At 52.3% G+C, this 20520-nt stretch overlaps 1 protein-coding gene across 1 annotated transcript in view; it reads left to right on the forward strand.

The window, feature by feature from the left end:
- Positions 1-17926, forward strand: part of ANGPT4 (angiopoietin 4) — a 39883-nt gene extending 21957 nt beyond the window's left edge. The window contains exons 4-9 of the mRNA XM_065892148.1: positions 2166-2398; positions 6059-6174; positions 9021-9122; positions 10901-11067; positions 16163-16293; positions 17257-17926. Coding sequence (XP_065748220.1) covers positions 2166-2398; positions 6059-6174; positions 9021-9122; positions 10901-11067; positions 16163-16293; positions 17257-17417 — 910 coding nt within the window. The 3' untranslated portion in view covers positions 17418-17926. The remainder of the gene's footprint in view (positions 1-2165; positions 2399-6058; positions 6175-9020; positions 9123-10900; positions 11068-16162; positions 16294-17256) is intronic.
- Positions 17927-20520: the final 2594 nt, after the last annotated feature.

The raw sequence follows: 20520 nt of genomic DNA on the forward strand, positions 1-20520 counted from the left end.
ACAAATAAATCTGATCTCATCTACCAACTCTCCTTCCCGGAAGCAACCACAGTCACCAGTTTCTTTTCTGCATTAGCAGAGAGTCTCTGCATTTATAAGCAAAGACACACAAGGGGAACACCCTTTAAATTACAAAGAAAGAAAGCGTCCTGGGGTACAGATAAGGCAGAGAGACATGGACCTCTGAAGCTGATTTCATCTTGGTTTCGAGCTGAGTAGAGAAAACACTGCCAAGGTCTGGCTGCTGGAGGAGGCACCGAAGCAGCCACAGGCCTGTGTACAGGGCGAGATGTGACTGTTGCTCACATGCTGGGTCAAGATAAGGCATAAGGGGGCTTCCCTGGTGGCGCAGTGGTTGAGAGTCCGCCTGCCGATGCAGGGGACACGGGTTCGTGTCCCGGTCTGGGAAGACCCCACATGCCGCGGAGCGGCTGGGCCCGTGAGCCATGGCCGCTGAGCCTGCGTGTCCGGAGCCTGTGCTCCGCAACGGGAGAGGCCACAACAGTGAGAGGCCCGCGTACCGCAAAAAAAAAAAAAAAAAAAAAGATAAGGCATAAGGATTCTCCAGCTCCCTGTGACCTGGGGACCGTTAATGATAGTTTGCATACCTTCTTATTCTTACTCTCCACCCTGAGGGGGGGAAGGACTGGGACACTATCAATCACTCTGAATTGAATTACCAAGTGCCTAGAGACCAGTGAAGATGGAGGATATGATCAATAAGCTCGTGGCCCATGGAGACAGCTAAAATCCTAGAACACAGTGTGCCCAAATTCTCTCTTTTCCTGCGGCATAATTTGCGGTCCAGGGAAAATTCCTCCTGCCCTGGCTGGACTCATTTTCTTAGTCTGGAGAATGGGTTGGCATAGCCTCATGTATAGGAAAACATCTCCCTCCTACCCCTATCCCTCAGCCACCCACCCACCCACAGCAGAGGCAAATATGTATGCACAGTCCCTTTTTAAACCCAAGTGAAGCAGACTCCTCCTTGGCACGTTGGTTTTTTGTCTCGTTTTTTCAGTTATCCTAGAGATGGTTCCATAACTGCATGACACACTTGCCCGTTCTTTCCTCCAGCTGCATAATGTTTCACTGTATGGCTGTCCCCGCATTTATTTCCCAGTCCCCAGTTAATGGGTATTGAGGTTGTTCCAGTCTTTTACGATTCCAACCAGTGATGCTATGAATAACATTCCCATATCTTATTGCACACACGTGAGCAAATCTGTAGGCTAAAATGCCAAAAGTGCAAGAGCTGAGTCAAAAGCTTCTTTCTTTTTAAAGACTCTTTTTTTAAAAAACTCATTACAAAAATGCCTCGTGCTTATTAGACAGTCTTACTTATCAGACAATAGAGACCTGTGCAGAATGAAAGGGAAGGTCAGTCCCCTCCACCCGCCCCCTCCTCTCCACCCCCGTCTGCTCAAACCTGCTCTGCAGAAGTAACAGCACTTAGTGGATTTTTTTTCACATTCGCTAGAAACACAGGCGCCACTATGTCCTTCCACGTGTCCATCCACGCCTTTTCCTATAAGCTCCCCAGTATCCCTCTACATTTACATTAATACTTTTTTCTTTCTCTTTTAATTTCCCACATGTGGGGTTAGACTAGAGGTACTGATGCGCCAGGGCGCCCACTCCAAGTCCCCGGCATCTTTCCAATTCTGCGCAAATGCTCTCAGCCTCCTTCCCCTTCACCGCTCCGGAACATTTCCAGGGACACCAGAACAGAACAGACTCAGCCAGTCCTGGCTGTTGGCATTTTGGCTGTTTTGTTTTTCCCTATTACAACCCATCCTCCAAAGGGCATTCATGCGCATGCTCCCTGGAGGCTATCTCTGGTGAGTGGACTGCTAGGTCAAAGGGCACGCATATTTGGGACTTGATAATGGCTACCAGGTTGCTGCTGTGTCCCTCCCACCCCACCTCTTTCCTCTACTGGACTCCAATCCATTTTACTCCAAGGCCAGGTCTCTCTTTCCTCCCCTCCTCACTCTGTGCTATCTGTGGGCACGGACCTCCGGGCTGTGTAACCCTGGGCGGGACGCTACCGCTCTGAGCCTCAGTGCGGGTCTGAGTCTCATCCCCGGGCCCAAGGGAAAGCCCGCGAGTGTGACTGCAACGTGGGGACGGCGGGTTCACGCCTGTGCGCCCCCGCCCCGCAGCGCGCTGGAGACGCGGGTGCAGGCCCTGGAGACGCAGCAGCAGGCGGAGCTGGCCAGCCTCCGCGGCGAGAAGGAGCGGCTGCGGCGCCTGCTGGGCCGCCAGAGCGGCGCCCTCGCCGGCCTTGAGCGCAGCCTGCGCGCCGCCAGCAGCAACTCCAGCCTCCTGCAGCGCCAGCAGAGCCAGCTGCTGGAGTCGGTGCAGCGCCTGGTGCGCGTCGTGGCCCAGGGCCCGGGTGAGCAAAGGGGGCCCGCCAGGTGCGGGAGGCGGGGAGGAGAGGGGTGGGAGACCCCGCTTACCCTCCCGGTTCACGCCAGTCCTGGAAGCTACCTCGGGAAAGACCACCCCCCGCCCCCACCTATGAAACAGGAATAACACCAAACAGTAGTAATAATGGTGACGACAACAGTCCTAAGAGGAACCAATCCAGACTCTTGCCCCGACTCCACCTGTGACCTTGACCGGCGTTCGTTTCCCCATGCGTTTAATGGAGGTGATGATAATAAGAAGGATACCACCAGCCCAGACTGAGGAGTCCGGGGTCCAGGATCCACCCTCCATCCTCACTTGCTTGGGCTTGCCCCCCTCCCCAGGCCTCAATTTCCCTATCTGCAGAATGGAGAGGTTGGACTCAATGCCTCCCAAGGACTTCTCTTACCCTAGTGCCCCCTGCCCCTAAGCCCTAGAGGGCCAAACAGAAGTGGGGAGGCACCTGTGGCCCAGGCTTCTGAGAAAGGAGGACAATGGCCGGCCCCGCTCCCCATCCCTCACTTCTAATGGGACCAACTTCAATCACTCAGTCAACAAGCACTTACTGCGCCAGACCCGGTGCTGGGTGCTGCGGATACAGCTGTGAACAGCAGAGTTCCACAACTGTCTCTTGCAAAAGATGCCCAACCCCTGTCTGTGGGTCTCTGAGGGAAGGAGGAGGAAATACATATTTGTTAAGTGCCTACTATGTGCTAGATGCCCTGCTAGCCGTGTTCCTGAAGTTTCCAGTGGTTAAGAATCTGCCTGCCAATGCAGGGGACATGGGTTCGATCCCTGGTCCTCCGGGAAGATCCCACATGCCGTGGGGCAACTAAGCCCGTGCTGCAACCACTGAAGCCCACATGCCTAGAGCCCGTGCTCCACAGTAAGAGAAGCCACCACAATGAGAAACCCATGCACCACAAGGAAGAGTAGCCCCCGCTCGCCACAACTAGAGAAAGCCTGCGCGCAGCAACGAAGACCCAATGCAGCCAAAAAAAAAAAAACAGCAATAGTGATGGATTCCAGACACTCTGGCTGGCAGTGATTTACAGACAGAGGATGGCACCATGGCTCCATCTAAGTTGGGCAGGCCCCACCAGATAGGGGTGTGAGGCCTGAGGTAGCCACAGGCAAGAGAGGTGAACACCTTCCAAACCATGAGATTAGGAGTGACGCGAACCCATCACTGGCTTGTGCATAGAGCCGTAGCAACGAGGCTGCCCAAATTAATCCTGTAGCTCTGCCAAAGGCACGGGGCCTGGGCCCAACACTTCTCCCCACAGGCTCACCACTAACTCAGTCTCCAGCTGTGGCCCAATGTCTGCTCACCAGTCTGGGTGAGAGGTTGTATAGGGGACTTTGCCTCAGGCACCCTTTGACCAAACGCCTGTCCTGCCCCACTGTCACCAGGGAGAGGCACTACGGGTTGTTTCTCCCTACTGTCTAGATGGAGAAACTGGAGGAAGATTAGTCACCAGGTGTAGAACAGAAGATTGGATGGAGACGGGCACAGGAACCAGGCATCCATGAAGGCCAGCAGGAAGCCTGCACCCCCTCTCTGCACAGCTTTGTCCTAGGCAGGTGGAGGCTGGCAAGGGGTGGAGAACTCAGGGCATTCAGAAGGTTAGAAGGACGGGGACACAGGTAGAAAAGACCTAACCCATGCATGGTATCAGAAGCAGCATTCGTTAACGAGGTCTGTTTGTCCAACCTTGTATGGGCTCAGTGGTGGAGACCCAAGGAGAGGTGGGTAGTAGGAAAGGTACTGGCTCTCCAGTCAAATGGACCAGAGTTCAAGCTCTGGCTCCTTCACTTACTAGCCCTGGCACTTTGCACAGGTCATTTAACATCTCAGAGCCTTGATTTTCCTCACCTATAAAATGGGAATAATAATAGCTCCTATCTCTCAGAGTTCTGGCACAGAGCATCCGATGAGTTCATACACATGAAGGGGCTGAGCATGGTGCCTAGGGCCAAAAGGGGGTGAAGCTGGTACAAAGATTAAGCAGGGTCCAGGCTGAGGCTAAACTATGTTGCATGTCAATACTGGTCCATCCTTGCTCTTATGCTCCCTGAAAATACTTCTCCTGGCCCCAGACTGCCCCTGACAGTACCTGGCTGAGAAACACTACAATGCATGGTGGGTATTTCACTTTTATTGCTATGATTGTCGTTAAGGCTATTGTTGTTGACTAAGGAAAACAATAGTGGACAGACCCTGAGAAGAGTGGCTGGAAATCTGAGGCCAACTCCCAGCTCTGCCCTTGCCTAGCTGGGAAAGTTGGGCCTGTCCCAGCTCGCCTCTAGGCCAGCAACCTACCAGGCTTGGCTAGACTCCAGTTCCCCAGGGACCAGGGGGCTGGCAGATGGGGCCGTGGAGACTCTGCCCAGGGAATGTTTGTGCACAGACTGGGATGGATTTGGGGCCTTTGTCCCTTCATTTGTGATCTTGGAATAACAGCCTCATTTCATCAGGGCCTCAGCTCCAGGACCCAGGATCCAGGTTCAAGAATGAGGCCAAAACAGGAAGTCCCACCCCTTGGTAGCTTCCTGGTTCCTCACTGGCCAGGATACCTATCCATCTGGAACTTTAGCCCTATCCTTGGATACCCACCTACCCACAGATTGGTTTCTGGTGGAATCATAGCCCAAACCTCTAACTGGATCCCAAAAAAGGAGCCAGAGAGGGTGTTTGAAACCTCTGTAGTTTAGTTACCAACAGTCACTTTTTTCAGGTTAAGCCTGAAGGCCTCCAGGGCCCTGGTGGGATTTGGCCGTTAAATTAATATTCTCCCTTAAGGCCAGAGGTCAGCTCCCAGGGAGGGCATAATGAGGGGGACCCACCTAAGAGCTGCAGGGATATCCAGCTGGTAGAGTGGGCTGTGGAGGGGACCCTGGGTCTCCTACCCGAGAGAGCTCCAAGGACAAATCCCCCATAAGACCTGGAGAGAGGGAAAGCCCTGCCCAACCCCTCCCACCTGACCCAGCTGTGTGGCCTTGAGCCAGTTACCTCACTTTTGGGCCTCAGTTTCCTAGTCTGTGAAATGCGGAAGTACCTCAGTGGAGTTCAAGCCCCAATTACCTGTCCTGGAAAACTCTAGCAGCCTCATCTCTGCCCTTCCTGCTTTGAGTCTCATCCCCTCCAATCTCTGTTCTATCCTCTGGCCAGAGGGCTCTTCTTCTGCAGAGTCTGGGCTCCTCAGCCTGGCATTCAAGGCTGAAATCTCAGCCTCATCTCTCCTTCCTTAATGTTGCTCTCTGGTCCATCAAACAGCCAGAGCTCCCTCTGGCCTTAGCTCTGGATTTGGGTGTGAGTCATCTCCTCTTTGTGGCCTCAGCCAAATTCCCCTCACTTCACCCCGAACCCTGCACACACAGGACTGTTCCCGCCTTGGAGCCTGTGCATATGCTGTTTCCTCTGCCTGAGACACTCGCCCCTTCTCCACCTGGGTGGCCTCTGCTCCTCATCCAGGTCCCAGCTCACTGTCAGCTCCTCTATGAAACCTTCCAGGGTCCAGTATCTCTCCCTATCCCCAACGCCTCCCAGCCCAGAACCTGGCACAGAGCAGACGGGAGTGCCCACCTGACCCCTTCCCTCTCTCCTTAGCTCACTTCCAATTGTTTTTACCTTGTCCCATTGCAGCCTCCATGAGGGCAGCTGAGCAGGTGTTCCAGGACTGTGCAGAGATCCAGCGCTCCGGAGCCAATGCCAGTGGCATCTACACCATCCATGTGGCCAATGTGACAGAGCCCAGAAAGGTTAGGGGGCTCCTGGAGGGCTGAGGCTATCAGAGGGTGCTGAGCCAGAAGACTCTCAGACAACCGTCCACCCCACCCCACCCTACCCCCACCAACGTCACCTCCAGGCCTTGTCCAATATCTGAGATTCCAGAGAAGGTGGGGGTGACCCTACCCTCTGGAGCCTGCACTCATTCAGGGGTCAGATCATGCGGTTAAAGCAGAAGTTCCCAAAGTTGGCAATGCATCCTTCTCCAGCACGTTTGCCTGGGATGCTTTTAAGTTAGAATAGCAATAAATGGTTCTGTGTTGGTTCAGGTAATGCTAGCTGATACAGCAAACAAACCTGCAAGAATTTCAGTTCCAGGGACTTAACACAAAGAAGTTTATTTCTAATCTACTTACAGTCCAGCTGAAGGTAGGTGTGGGAGCTTGCTTTAGGTGGGAAATTAGAGACTGGGGCCGATGGAAGCTCCACCATCTTCAGTGAGTGGCTCCCAAGCTTACCCAGAACTTTGAGGCCCAGTTATCAGATGTGTGGGGGGAGGGCAGTCAAGGGAAAATGTGGATGTCAGGAGGGAGGGTTTGGGGGCCAGGCCCAGAAGTGGAAGAGTCTGGGGAACAACTAGCCAGTCTTCCCACTTCATATTCCCTTTTCAGTTTTCTTTCAACCCAGCTGAATATATCAAGGAGGATGGCTCAGATTATCTTCAACAGTTCTCACACACCTGCTAAATCCCCCTTTTAACAAAGAGAGATCAGGCCCTCAATCTCTAGCTAGAATTTTCTAACACTATTTTGTTTTCATTATATATATTTTTACAATTATCTGAATAAAGGCAAGTGTTACTAATTTTCCCTCTATGGTACTAATAAGATTTCCTTTTAAGATGCATTTAGTCTGAGTATTTATTTAAGTAAAAAAAAAAGACACCATTTTTTTTAACATCTTTATTGGAGTATAATTGCTTTACAGTGGTGTGTTAGTTTCTGCTGTATAACAAAGTGAATCAGCTATACATATACATACATCCCCATATCTCCTCCCTCTTGCGTCTCCCTCCCACCCTCCCTATCTCACCCCTCTAGGTGGTCACAAAGCACCGAGCTGATCTCCCTGTGCTATGCAGCTGCTTCCCACTAGCTATCTACTTTACACTTGATACTGTATATATGTCCATGCCACTCTCTCACTTCGTCCCAGCTTACCCTTCCCACTCCCTGTATCCTCAAGTCCATTCACTATGAAAGATACCTTTTTTTTTTTTTTTTTTTTTGCGGTACGCGGGCCTCTCACTGTTGTGGCTTCTCCCATTGCGGAGCACAGGCTCCAGACGCATAGGCTCAGTGGCCATGGCTCACGGGCCCAGCCGCTCCGCGGCATGTGGGATCTTCCCGGATCGGGGCACGAACCCATGTCCCCTGCATCAGCAGGCAGACTCTCAACCACTGCGCCACCAGAGAAGCCCGAAAGATACCATTTTTAAAGTAAATATTTTATATGAAATTAGTTCAGCTATGGTGGAATTTGGGAAGGTGTGAATAACTAAAATTTGGGAACACTGATAAAGAGGGAAGAGCTGGCCTGGGAGGCAAGAGATCTGGGCTCAAACCTCAGCTTTACTTTTGACTCATTTGCCTTGAGCAAGTCCCTTCCCTTCTTTAGGCCTCAGTTTCCCTTCCTGCAACTTCTGCTACCCTCACAACAGATGCCACTGTCTTCTCTCCCTGAGCAGACCTTCACCATCTCAGAGCCTTTACTCCTGCTCCCTCCACTGGAAACACTATTCCCACTGATCTCTGTCTGGCAGGCACATCATCATCCAAAGCCTTGTTCCAATGCCACCTCCCCTGGGAAGCTTTCCAGGATTGCCCCGTGACTCCTTCTTGGGAACTCTCTTTGTAGCTGCCCAAATGTTCCTATTCAATAGTCTGCTAGCCCTATCAGACCTAGCCCTATCAGTCTGCTAGCCTCCTCCAGACCAAGCCAGCCCTGGGGGTTAATTTATCTCTGATTTGTCTCTGATTCACCTAGTACAGGGGCAGGCACCAAGTGTTTCCTCATCAAACATTGAAATGTACTGAGCTGGCTGGAAAAAATAATATGTGAACAAAAGTTAAACTGAAAGATGTGATTGTGGTGGATGGTAAGCTGTTTGAAAGCAAGAATCATTCTGTCTTATCCATATTGGCATTCCCCATGCCTTGAACGGAACCTGGCACCTAGTAAATGCTCAGAAAACATTTATCTGCTGAATGTAATAACATTTCCTTTTTTTTTTTGTATTTTGGCCATGCCGCCCGGCATGCAGGATGGTTTCCCAACCAGGGATCGAACCTGGGCTTCCACAATGAAAGCACAGAATCCTAACCATTAGGCCACCAGGGAACCCCTGTAATAACATTTGCTGAGTCTACACCATGTACCAAGCACTTTACATCTCTTGGCATTTAATTCTTACAGCAACCCTGCAATAATAGCGAGTGAAAGGCCTCCGTTTACTGAGTTCCTAGTATGTTATGTGCCAGGCTCTGTTCTTTTGATGGATGACTCATCTCATTTAATTTTCACAACAATCCCAGTGTGCAGATGAGAAACTGAGGCACAAAAAGGTTAAGGTATTAACATCCCCATTTTACAACTGAGGAAAAGAAGGCTCCGAGAGGACATCACTTGCCCACCGTTTCAGACAAATGAAGACAACAGGTGGGGGATTCGGACCTGGATCCTTGGGATGCCCTTGACCACCAAGCTCACCTGTTGCTCTGTGAGGTTCTGTCAGCCAAATCGCCCTCGGGCTGGCCCAGACCTGGCTTCTGGCTGCCTCCTGGGGCTTCCAACTTCCCACCTCCCCAATTTCCTCCAGGTATTCTGTGACATGGAGGCCAGTGGAGGGGGGTGGACCCTCATCCAGCGCCGTGAGAATGGCAGCATGAATTTCCAACGGAACTGGAAGGATTACAAACAGGTAACATTTCTGCCCTGGGGAGGAGCTTGTCAGCCCTGAAACCTGGGGCAGGAAGTGGGTTGTGGGCAGAGGTCTGGTTTGCCCCCAACCCTTCTCAGAAAATAAATCAGCCCACCTAAACCAACTGCCTTCAAAGAGATTTGGCCAGTGCAAATATGCTATCAGGGACTCCATCACCCGAAATTGAACCCTCTTTTTGCAAGTCCTGACATATATCCTAAGAATGAAAGTTTAAGTTTTATTTTGTTGTAATTTTTGGAAAAGATAATACATATACCTTGCTAAAAATTTTTAAAGAATACAAAAAAGGGAAGAGAAAAAAGTGATCTCCGCTGCTCACCCCTGGCTGCATTGCTTAAATGAATGTCTTTGTCTTAGCACACATACATGACTACATCTGCAGGAGAGGTTTTTTTAATTCAGAATTGCTGGCTTACTCACCCCTGGCTGCATTGCTTAAATGAATGTCTTTGTCTTAGCACACATACATGACTACATCTGCAGGAGAGATGTTTTAAATTCAGAATTGCTGGCTTAAAGACCCCATGCATTTTACAAGACGAGGAGTAGTGCCTGATTGTCTTCCAATTTTTTAATTAAATTTTGGATAAAGGATTTTTGGCAAGCTGACTTAAAAGCTCTTAAAGTTTTTAAGAGCAAAAGAAATAGGAAAAGATACACAGAAATACAATACTATTTTTTGTGTGTCTGCTTGCTGTTCATTTGATAAATACTTTTTTAAAAGTACCAAATTAATCTATGAGTGTTCTTGAACCAATTGGGTTTTAAAGAATCACTCAAATGGCAAAGAGAAATAGGGTGCTCAGAAGCAGAAATATGCAAAAGACTGCTGAATATTCACCATTAGGCTAATAAGGGGTACAGCGTGACTAAAATGGGGAGTGGGGCTTAGGTGTGCCCTGTCCTCGGTGCTGAATTATTGTTCTGCCCAAGGGCATTGGTCACGTGTCACTCTGGGACACTGGTGACTCCCAATGCTCTTAGCTTTACATTCCTATGTTACTGAAATTTTGCAGTGGCTGCCATGTCACTGAACAATGTTTGCTCTACCACTTATGCAGCTGATTTAATTTTTTAATTGAGATGTAATAGTCATGTAGCTAAGTGCACAAATCTGAAGTGTAAGACTCAGTGAATTTTCCCATATGTATTCACCCATGTGACCACCATTCAAAGCTAGATATACAACACTTCCAGCACCCCAGAAACACTCCTTGTGTCCCTTCCAAGTCAAGACTCCTCTAAAGGTAGTAGCTATTCTTTTTTTTGTTTTTTTTGTTTTTTTTTTTGCGGTACGCGGGCCTCTCACTGTTGTGGCCTCTCCCGTTGCGGAGCACAGGCTCCGGACGCGCAGGCTCAGCGGCCATGGCTCACGGGCCCAGCCGCTCCGCGGCATGTGGGATCTTCTCGGATCGGGGCACGAACCCGTGTCCCCTGCATCGGCAGGCGGACTCTCAACCACTGCACCACCAGGGAAGCCCGGTAGCAGCTATTCTGACTTCTACCACCACAGACTTCTTTTTTTTTGCCTGTTCTTGAACTTTATAGATTTCAATTATGATTCATGTGATTTCAGTTATTTTTAACAGGCTTTTACAGTCACAAAAGTCTTAGTCTTTTAGCTCTAGGAGTTGGGGAGCTCCTAGCAAAGTGGTTTTGGGTAAGTGTCCCCAGAGCCCGGCCCAGCCCAGCTCCTTAAGCAGAGGCGTAGCCTTCCTCCTCGGCATGCAGCCTACCCCCATTCTCCTCTTCCCCAGGGCTTTGGCAACCCAGCCGGGGAGCACTGGTTAGGTAACGAGGTGGTGCACCAGCTCACCAGCAGGGCAGCGTACTCTCTGCGCGTGGAGCTGCAAGATTGGGAAGGCAACGAGGCCTACGCCCAGTATGAGCATTTCCAGCTGGGCAGCGAGGGGCAGCTGTACAGGTGGGCTTGGGGCCCAGGCTCATGGGTGGGCTGGGAGACCTGGTCTAGTGGCTACAGAGTATGCACCAACGGTCAGTCCCTGGGCGTCTCCAGTTCCTGCCATCTGTCCCCCATTTGGGCGCACGTCATGGGATCTGGAGGCGGCTGGTTAGCACTCAGCACATCCTGGCCACTGGGTGGGGTGGAGAGAATGTCGCTGACACTGCCATGCCAGGAACAGGAAGGGGCCTTCCAAGGTCAGTCACCCCGAGGTAATCATTTTACAGAGGCCCAGAAGTGGGGAGGTGACTTTCCCAGCCTGTCCTATGCTGTGGGGTGAGGTGGAAATTTCAGGCTGGGAATCAGGGGAACTGGGCTCATTCTGGCTCTGCTCCAGCTCAGTGTGTGAACTCAGGCAAGTCAAGTGGGCTTCTCTGTACCTCTGCTTCTTAACCACAGGATGGGCTTAAATATGAGCCCGTTAGAAAATCATCAAGGTCTCTCACCCCTCCCTCAGCCTGGTTCTTGGCTCTGTTCAGGAAAAGGAATGAACATTTCTTGAGCACCTATTATGTTCCAGGCAAATGACTCCATTTAATCCTCCCCACAACCTTCTGAGGTAAGCATTGCTGTACGTGCTTTAACGATGTGGAAACTGAGACACAGAGCTTAAGTCCCCTGCCCAAAGTTACAAAACAGGTAGGGCCTGGTTTTGAATTCAGTTTTGCTGCCAAAACTCATGGTGTTTCTCCTACATGATGTTACGTCTCTCAGAAACTCAAGGATCTTAAAGATAAGCTAGCTTGGAACCAGGACAGAATTGAATTCGCAGACTCATGCTCTAGGGCCACAAAGGACCTCACATGTCATCTGGTTCTTCACATGATGCTAGAATCTCCTCCACGGCCACATTCACCATCCAGCCATGCTGGAATGCCTTCACTGATGGGAGGTCACTTCCTCCCAAAGAATCTCTGATGACTCTCTGTCCACCTGCATTGTATGCCTAATGCCACCTCTGAGGGCTTCCCGGTGATGTGCCCCCAACCCCTCTATTAAATGCCCCTGGTTCCTCCACCTAGCTGGTTCTGACATCCCTTCTATGGAACCCAACCCAGTCTGATAATGTTCTTCCTTCAAGTGCAATGTCTAGAGCCGAATGAAACATCCGCGGCTCTGGGCTAGGGGGGGCTCAGCTGGATGCCTCCGACTCCATAAGCCGAACAGCGAGTAGCCACAACGTCCTGCTGGCTCCTCTTTAAGCCACTGACCACCAAAGCCAAGGCTTAAATCCTGATTTATCCCTATCTCCCTGAGCGACCCTGAGCAAGTCCCTTCACCTTCTCATCTGCAAAATGGGTGCCATAGGTGTACCTACCTCATTTAAAGTGTTGTGAAGCTTGAATGAGATACTACACATAAAGCATTAATGCTGGCTCTTAGTATATGTTCAGCAAATAATATTATAACATTATATTATAATATTATAATTACTGTCCCCAAGCCAGCCCTTCACACACTTGGCTGGACTGCTCTGGGCAAGTTCACTGCTGTTCCCATCTCCAGTGCCTGGGACATGGTAAGTGCATAACAGGAAGCTGGGGGAGCCTCCCTTTCCTACACAAGTAACAGTTAAACCTCAACTCCATGACCCAATTCTTGGGCAGCAGCTTCTGTGGCCCTAAGTCCAGGATCTGCCATTTTTCTTGCGCAAGAAACATCGGGAAAAGTATCTCATTGTGCTAAAGGACGTGGCCCTGGAGCCAGATTGCCTGGGTATGAACCCTGCCTCTATCACTTGTTGGATTCATGGCCTTAGACAAGTTACTCACCTCTCTGTGCCTCAGTCTCCTCATCTGTAAAATATAGTATCTATGTCATAGCTGAGATAAGCTGCAGAAAACGCATAGCATGTGGTAAGTGTTACATAAATGTTAGAGATATACAAACAATATATTCAAAGACAGAAATATAATATTTCTGCATCTATGTCGATCTCAATTATTTACGTCCATTTATACAAGCATATACATGTATGTTACATTTGGGACCCCTTGCTGTGCTCCCCTCTGTGAATTTGATGCGCTCCCTCTGGCTTTTTATCCGAGACATGGAGAGCTCCCTGCCCATGGTTCCAGACTGTTATGCTCAGGTTTCAAAGGGCCCACATCTATGTGACCCTTTGCAGAGCCCTAAATAATAATAATGATATATTGAACACTTGCTCTGTGCCAGGCATGGGCTGGTTCTGGTCATTTGTGGAAGAATCAGACCTGCGCTCTACCCCTCAAAGTTGTTCACAGTCCAGTGTGTCATGTGTGTCTGAGGGTGAGTGTGTCCACAAGCAAACCCACACCCCCAAGAAGACAGGAGTTGCCTAAGGGGAAAGCACAAGGGCATAGAGATGCTTGTGCTATCGGGGAGGGCTCCCTGGAGGAGGTGGTGCCTATGAAGAGTAGGCATTCTCCAGACAGAGAGAGGATAGAAAGGGCTCCCCAAGCAGCAGGGAGATTCTGAAAAGAAGGCAGAAAGAAGAGTTGACATGCAGCTGGCCACAGAAACCCCAAACCTGAGCAAGGCTCTTTCAAGGGCTCTGGGGATCGTAAGGAATAGGCCCTGCTCATTCAGGAAAAGCCTGGAAGATCCTGGAAAACACATCGGGACCTGGAAACTGCCAGAGAAGGGCTAAGGGGAGAGTGACAGAAACAGGTGCCGTCCCTGGGTCCCCACCGTACAGAGTCAGCTGCCTGGTGAGGTGGGGTGGATCCCCATAGGGAAGCCTAGAGGTGGCGAAACCTGGGCAGGCAGAAGCTGGAGCATGGGCATCGGGGTGGGAGGAGCACCCTTATTTGTCAGACACAATAATGGGAACCCTCTGGAGCCCGGCTGGGGTGCATGCATAAGACTGCAGAGAATTGGCCCACGGAGGGGGCTGGGGGAGGCACAGACAAGACACAGGCACACACTGACACCAGGCACAGGCCTTCCAGAGGTGCCCACACACCCAGACCCGGCAACAAGCACCAGATACACACAGAGTTATACAGGGACACGCACAGACGCACATGCACATGTGGAGGGGCTCACCACACCCCTGGGGTACACACTTGAACCTTCAGGGCACAGACTCACACAAGTGCCATAGCCACACAAACAAGCACAGACACACACCCAGGCACGTGTGTCTCAGAGAAGCCCTCTCAGGTAAACACGCACACAGTCTCAGGCACAAAGACATATTCCAAAGCACACACTCAGACCCACCATAGAGATTGCTGCACAAACTTAAACGCACACATACGCACGCAGGCACAGAGGCGTGTATCCAGATGCTCACGACCTCAGACACAGACTCACGCACCTCACGTGTCTCAACTGGGGGTGTCCAAGGACTCATGTGTATGTTTGTGTTCCCCAGACCTGAGCCATGATTATGTCCAAAGTGCATCTGAGCAATGGGTCAACTGGGGCTTCCCGGCTCATGACTTGAGGGTCCCTTAGAGATCATAGATCCCCCTTCTGGCTCCCAGAGAGGAGGGGAAGGGAGGCTGAGGACTTGGGGCCAGTGCTACTGCAGTGACCCCGTGAGATCATTCGGCTTTGTCCAGCACTGATTCCACACAGCCCCAGACTAAAGGTGACCCCAAACTTTAGCCTGAGTCCCGAGCCTGGCCTTGAACTGACGTGACTGAGCCCTGAAATGGAGCCCTCAATGGCCACAAGGAGAAGCTGGGACCATATGAGCAGGTGGGCCAGCCAGCCTGTCCCCACCCCAGGGAGCCCCTGGCCAGGTAGGCCCCTTGGCGGGGGATTTGCAACAACACTCATGCAAGCCCAGGGTGGCATATTTAAGGGCACAGTTAAGGCTTCACGGCTGGCCACCCTGAGCCAGCCCTGCCCTCACCACAGACAGAGAACACAGGTGGTAGATGCAGGGACTGAGGTGGCCTCATGCCCAGGCCCCACATTCCCTCTGGATCCCAATGGGGGCATCTCGCAGGCCCTGCCCTGGGGAGCCAGGGCTTCCCCGAGCTGCCCCGGCTGCATCTGGCGTCCACTTGCCTCCACCCGTAGGACCTTCTGTTGCTCCCAAACTGGCTCCCGCCTCAGCTGCCAGTGCAGCCCCTGCCCTGCTACAAGCCCCCAACACTCTCCTGCCAGGCTCAGTGGAAGCCTGTGCCAGCCATGCACACGGGCTGGGAACACGGGGACAGGATGGGACGAATCCACAAGCACCGAACGTGCCAGGCACTTACTAGGTGCCAGTGCTGCCCTGCACCTGTCACACGCCGAGGTCACCCCATCACAATGACGGTTAATATACTATCGTTACCATTTTAACAGATGAAGAAACTGAAGCTGAGAGGCGAAGCAATCTGCCCAAGGCCACACAGCTGACGAGCGGCACAGCTGGGATTTGAATCCAGGCATTTTACCCCCAGAACTTGTGGTCATAATCACCACAAAGGCTTGGATGTGCCCGCCAGGGCCTCATAGCCTGACCAAGAAATAGAAACCCTCCCCAGCTGGCTGCAGGGGTGGAAGTCACAGGGCTGGGGGTGCCTCAGGGCCCTGATCCATGTGGGCTGGTGTGGTCAAGGAAGGCCTCCCGGAGGGCGTGGGTGGGCGTGAGGTGTGATAGGGCTGGGGTTGCCGGATGGTCAGCTGGGAAGGTAATGCACACAGCTCCCAAGTCAGGCCAAGTGGGGCTGGGATCTGTCTCTCACCCTCATTGGTTCTGAGATCTCAGGCAGGCTCCTGTGGCTCTTGGGAGCTCTGTTTCCTCTTCTGTAAAATGGGAATACTAAGGTATTTTGAGGATTAAATGAGAATGAATTAACCCATGTAGAGTGCTTTAAACAATGCCTGGCACATAGTAGATGTTCAAAAAAATGTTAGCCATGGTCCTCATTATTGTCACGATCATTCTCACAACTGGCCAAGACTCAGGTTCAGCCAGCTGAGGGAGGTCTGGCACGGGGTGGGCACTCTGTCCCTGCAGGCAGCAGACAGGGAGGAGAGATGCCTCAGAACAACTGGAGGGGAACCCCTTCCGCAACCACCCCCAACCTGACTCTGGGCCCCTCTCCCATCACCACCTCCGGGTGGCCTCCAGGCTTTCCCTGAGTGGGTACAGCGGCTCGGCGGGGCGCCAGAGCAGCCTGGTCCTGCAGGGCACCAACTTCAGCACCCGCGACGCAGACAACGACAACTGCCTCTGCAAGTGCGCCCAGATGCTGTCCGGAGGTGGGTGCAGGGCAGGGTGAAGCCCCACCTCCCCACAGGCACGCCTGGCTGAATACCCCCATCCCCTCCCCACTTGGGTCCTTGTGCAGCCAGGTGCCATCAAGAAGTGGGTGCAGGTCAGGGTCTCGCTCACCCACGGGCTGGCCTGGCCGTGCCTCATCCATACCTTCCCCCTGACAGGATCCTTGAGGTCCCCTCCAAGGTCTCACCTCCTCCTAAAGCTGGCATCACCAGTTCTCCTCTGAGACCTCTGAGAAGCACTGAGAGTGGGCCCCAGGGTGCACCCTAGGGGGGTACAATGCCTAATCTGCCCCAACCCCAGGCCTGAGACTTCCTCCCCAACCCTCCTCCCGGGCCAAGCAGGATCTGGAGGCGGGAGACCTGGGTGGAGGGCAGAGGGGCAGCTGCCCACCAACTCTGGCTTAGGCAGTGTTTTCTGTGGGGAGAGACATCAGAGAGTGGGAGATGCGGAGTGAGAGACAGAATGGGAAGGACAGAGATCAGAGGAGACCTCCAGAGACACAGAGACAGGGACAGATGGAGACGAGAGAGACATCAGGATGGACAGAGTGCTGGGCACAGAGCTACACGGGGACAGAGGGAAGTACAGAGGGAGAGATGGAGAGAGAAACACAGACCACAGAAAGACAGATGGACAAAGTGTGTGAAAGACAGAGAGACCCAGAAAGGTAGGGTAAGGGAGAGCAAAGAGAGACAGAGAGATCAGAGAGAGACACAGAGAGACAGACATGAGTGCACTGCCTCTGGAGGCCCCATACTGAGCAGCGGGTCTGGAGCCTCCCTCCCCCACCAGCCAATGCCCGTTCCCACCCAGCCCCATCTCCAGCAAGCTGGCTTCCCAGAGGAGCCACCAGCCCTGATTCATCTTTGGGGTAGGGGGCTGCCCTCACCCCACTGGCTGGGCCCCCACATCCCCAAAGCCTCTAACTCCCCCTCCACCAGGATGGTGGTTTGATGCCTGCGGCCTCTCAAACCTCAATGGCATCTACTACCCGGCCCGCCACCACGTGCGCAAGCTCAACGGCATCCGCTGGCACTACTTCCAAGGCCCCAGCTACTCACTGCGTTCTACTCGCATGATGGTGCGTCCCACAGACATCTAAGGAGCAGCCACGCCTGGAGGCTGGTCCTGCAGGAGGACCTGGATGTGGTATCCTCTGAACAAGCTGGACCCAAACACAGGACACAATGCCAGGACCTTGTCCTGGACACCCTGGGTCCCCTGAGCCAGCCCTCCTTACCCCAGGAGTCCAGAAGAGTCACCTCCCTCCCTTTTTCCCTCAAGTTGTGAAATGGTGGGTGTTTGGGGGTTCCTGCCTCTTCATTGTCCCTATTTCCTCTTCTCTCCTGCCTCCTGCAGGGCCCTCCGGCCAGCTTGAGGGTCGCAGTACCCTGGATGAGCTGAGAACAGATTTAACTGGGCTCCTCAAAGGAATACACGGCTAGTGGTGGGACGTGAGGCAGGCGGGAAGGTATTTACAGGGAAACTGCCCAGATGGAGGCCCAGAGTCTGTCCCTGGGTTGTTGGGAAGGCCATCTCTTGTTCCAAGCTTTCTCAGCCTTGAGATGTCCTTGAACTTTCTGTTCAGGACTGAAGGAGCTGCATCCACCCTATAACGGGAGTTATTTCCACCCACATTGTCCACCACTCCTAGGCCCCAGCATCTAAAGCTCAGATGTGGTTTCTCAGGGGCTCCAGAAGATCTAAGAGGGATTCCTTTACCCCTTGAATGTCCTAGAATATATTCCAGAGAGAATAACTAGGACTCCCCTCTAAAAGTACCTGTGGTCAAGTGAGGGAGGGAAACACCAGGTTAAATCAACGTGAACCGGCATTCTTAGATGCAGGCCTTGTCAGGGCCATTAGTGTGGTCATGTGCTTAGTGACTGCCCATGAAAGGGCTAGAGTAGGCAGCTTTCCCCAAATTTATTTATTTGAAAATGGGCCCTGATTATCCCAGAGCATCTCTCAGGGCTGCGGATACCCTTGGAAAAAAGCTGGTCCTCGTATGTCATGAGCTGAAACCCCAGGTCACTATCCCCACCCCCAGCTGCTTTCACCATTTCTAGCTACGAGGGCCACAGTGACATTCTCAGCCTCTAGAAACAACTGGAAGGAATCTTTGGGTTAAAACAGATACACCGTCGCTGAAGAAGGGTCTAGAACTAAGTTTCCTGTCTGTGCTCCAGGGCTTCTCTGTCCGTAGGAAGCCAGATCTCTGTCTGGGGGCTGCCCTCAGCACTCCCTGTGACCCCAGCTCAAGTTCAGGGGCTCTTGGGGCCCACTCTGTCTCGAACAGGACACCAGTCGCTGGGTCCAGATCCCTCCTGCCTCCAATGCAGAGCCCCTAGCCTCCTCTTGCCTTGTCCAACAGCGATGCTGCAGCTAGGGCCCCATGGAGACTGGGCCTTTGCTGAGTCTGGGAGACCATGGGCTTCTCATGAACTTTTTTCAGAGAGGGGCCGCAGCCACTCTGCCACCCAGTCCCATTACTGTGTCACCCTCCTCAGACCTGATGAGGCCACCAAAGTCCTGTCATCCTCAGCCAACACCCGGACCCAGCCCATGACCGACCCGCCCTACCGCCAGGTTGCACCTCTGTCTTCAGAAGGTTTTCTCCTGGATGGGGCTGCACGGTGGAAATGGGGCACCTTCATCCCACTGGGCTCTGCCCCCGCCCCTGGGTCCCACCTCGGCCAATCCACTGATTAAACCCAGCACAGATTACCGCTGATCTCCTTCAGGGAAACCAAAGGATGTCGTTGCTAATGGTGACTTGAGGCAGGAGGGAAAAGTACTTAGGGGCAGGTGGCTGCCCAGAAGGCCGACACCGCCCTATCCAGCATTTGCTCGGCCAGCCTTTATTTAGTGTCTACGGTGTGCAGTGTGGTGCTGTTGGCAGGGCTCAGGAGTCAGACAGCCCTGCTGCAGCTCTTGAACTTGAAGCCAGTGGCTCAGCCTCTCAAGGCCTCAATCATCTGGTCTGTGAAATGGAGATGGTGATACTCCATCCTTGCTGTGATGGGACAGGAGGAAAGGAGACCTTGTATTGCAACTTCTTAACAGAGCCTGGCATGAAACAGGTGCCTAATAAATGTTAGTTCCCAAAGAGGTGCATGGGGTGGAGAAATCGGCCCCCTAGTGCATGCCGCCCCTTCTTCTGGACCCAGGGAAGGTAAGCATTTTATTTTTGTATCTACAGCATTTATTTTTGTACTACAAGTGTATAGGCAATGCTGTGTGCCCCAGGAACAGAACTCCTCTGGGTGGGGTGAAGCCCCAAATCCCTGTCTGCACTCCAGTTGTCTAAGAAGACCAAGGAGCAGATTTGGGTAACGCTCACACATCTGTTCTTTAAAATATTCATCCTTCCTTCTTACTTTCCTTCCTTCTTTGTGCCAGGACTCTCAAGTGCAAGGGATAGAAACCTTATCCTGAGGAATGGATTGACTCACATACAGGGAGTCTAGGGATGGATTCAGATGTGGTTAGATCCAGGTGCCCAAGTGATGTCCCTCCCCACCTCTCAGGCCTGCCATCCACCATGCTGACCTCATTCTCAGTCACGTTCTCTCCTGAAAGATGGCTCCAGCAGCCCCAGGCTTGTGTCCTACCTGCTTAGCATCCTTCAGACAGAAAGCTCCCCTGTCCCAGGGATTCCAGCAAAGGCAGGATTCTTTCCAAGCAGGACTGGTCCTGTGTCCATCCCTGTGCTTATCACTGTGATTCTGGTTGACCAGACCTGGGTCATACTACCATGCCTGGAACCAGGGGGTGGAGTTAGTTCCCTCCAAGTCGTGTGGACTGGCCTTGGGGAAACTGAGGAGCCACTTTAGGAAGCAGGGATGCTGGGCAGGCAAGAACAGAGGTCCACTTTTTCTCTTTCCATCTCTCAGATTCCCATCTCTCTTATCTCCATCTCTGCCTCTTCTCCTAGCCTCCCTGCCCCCAAGGCCTGCCCCTCAGGCTCCAGCTAATCCCTGGTTTGCCCCAGACTATCAAGGACACTGCTGTGTTCTGCCCAGAGGTGTCAGACCCTGGTTCGCAGTCCAGGCTCTGTCGCTGGAGCAGAGCCCCTGCCCTCTCTAAGCCTCCAGTTCTCATCTGTGCAATAAGGATGGAACGCCTACAAACATCTAAAAGAGAGCAACGCTGACTCACCGTGGCTGCAGACATGAACAGCTAAAGGATTCTGGGTGCACAAG

Source organism: Phocoena phocoena, chromosome 15, assembly GCF_963924675.1.
Source record: "Phocoena phocoena chromosome 15, mPhoPho1.1, whole genome shotgun sequence".
In the NCBI taxonomy this organism is placed as follows: Eukaryota; Metazoa; Chordata; class Mammalia; order Artiodactyla; family Phocoenidae; genus Phocoena; species Phocoena phocoena.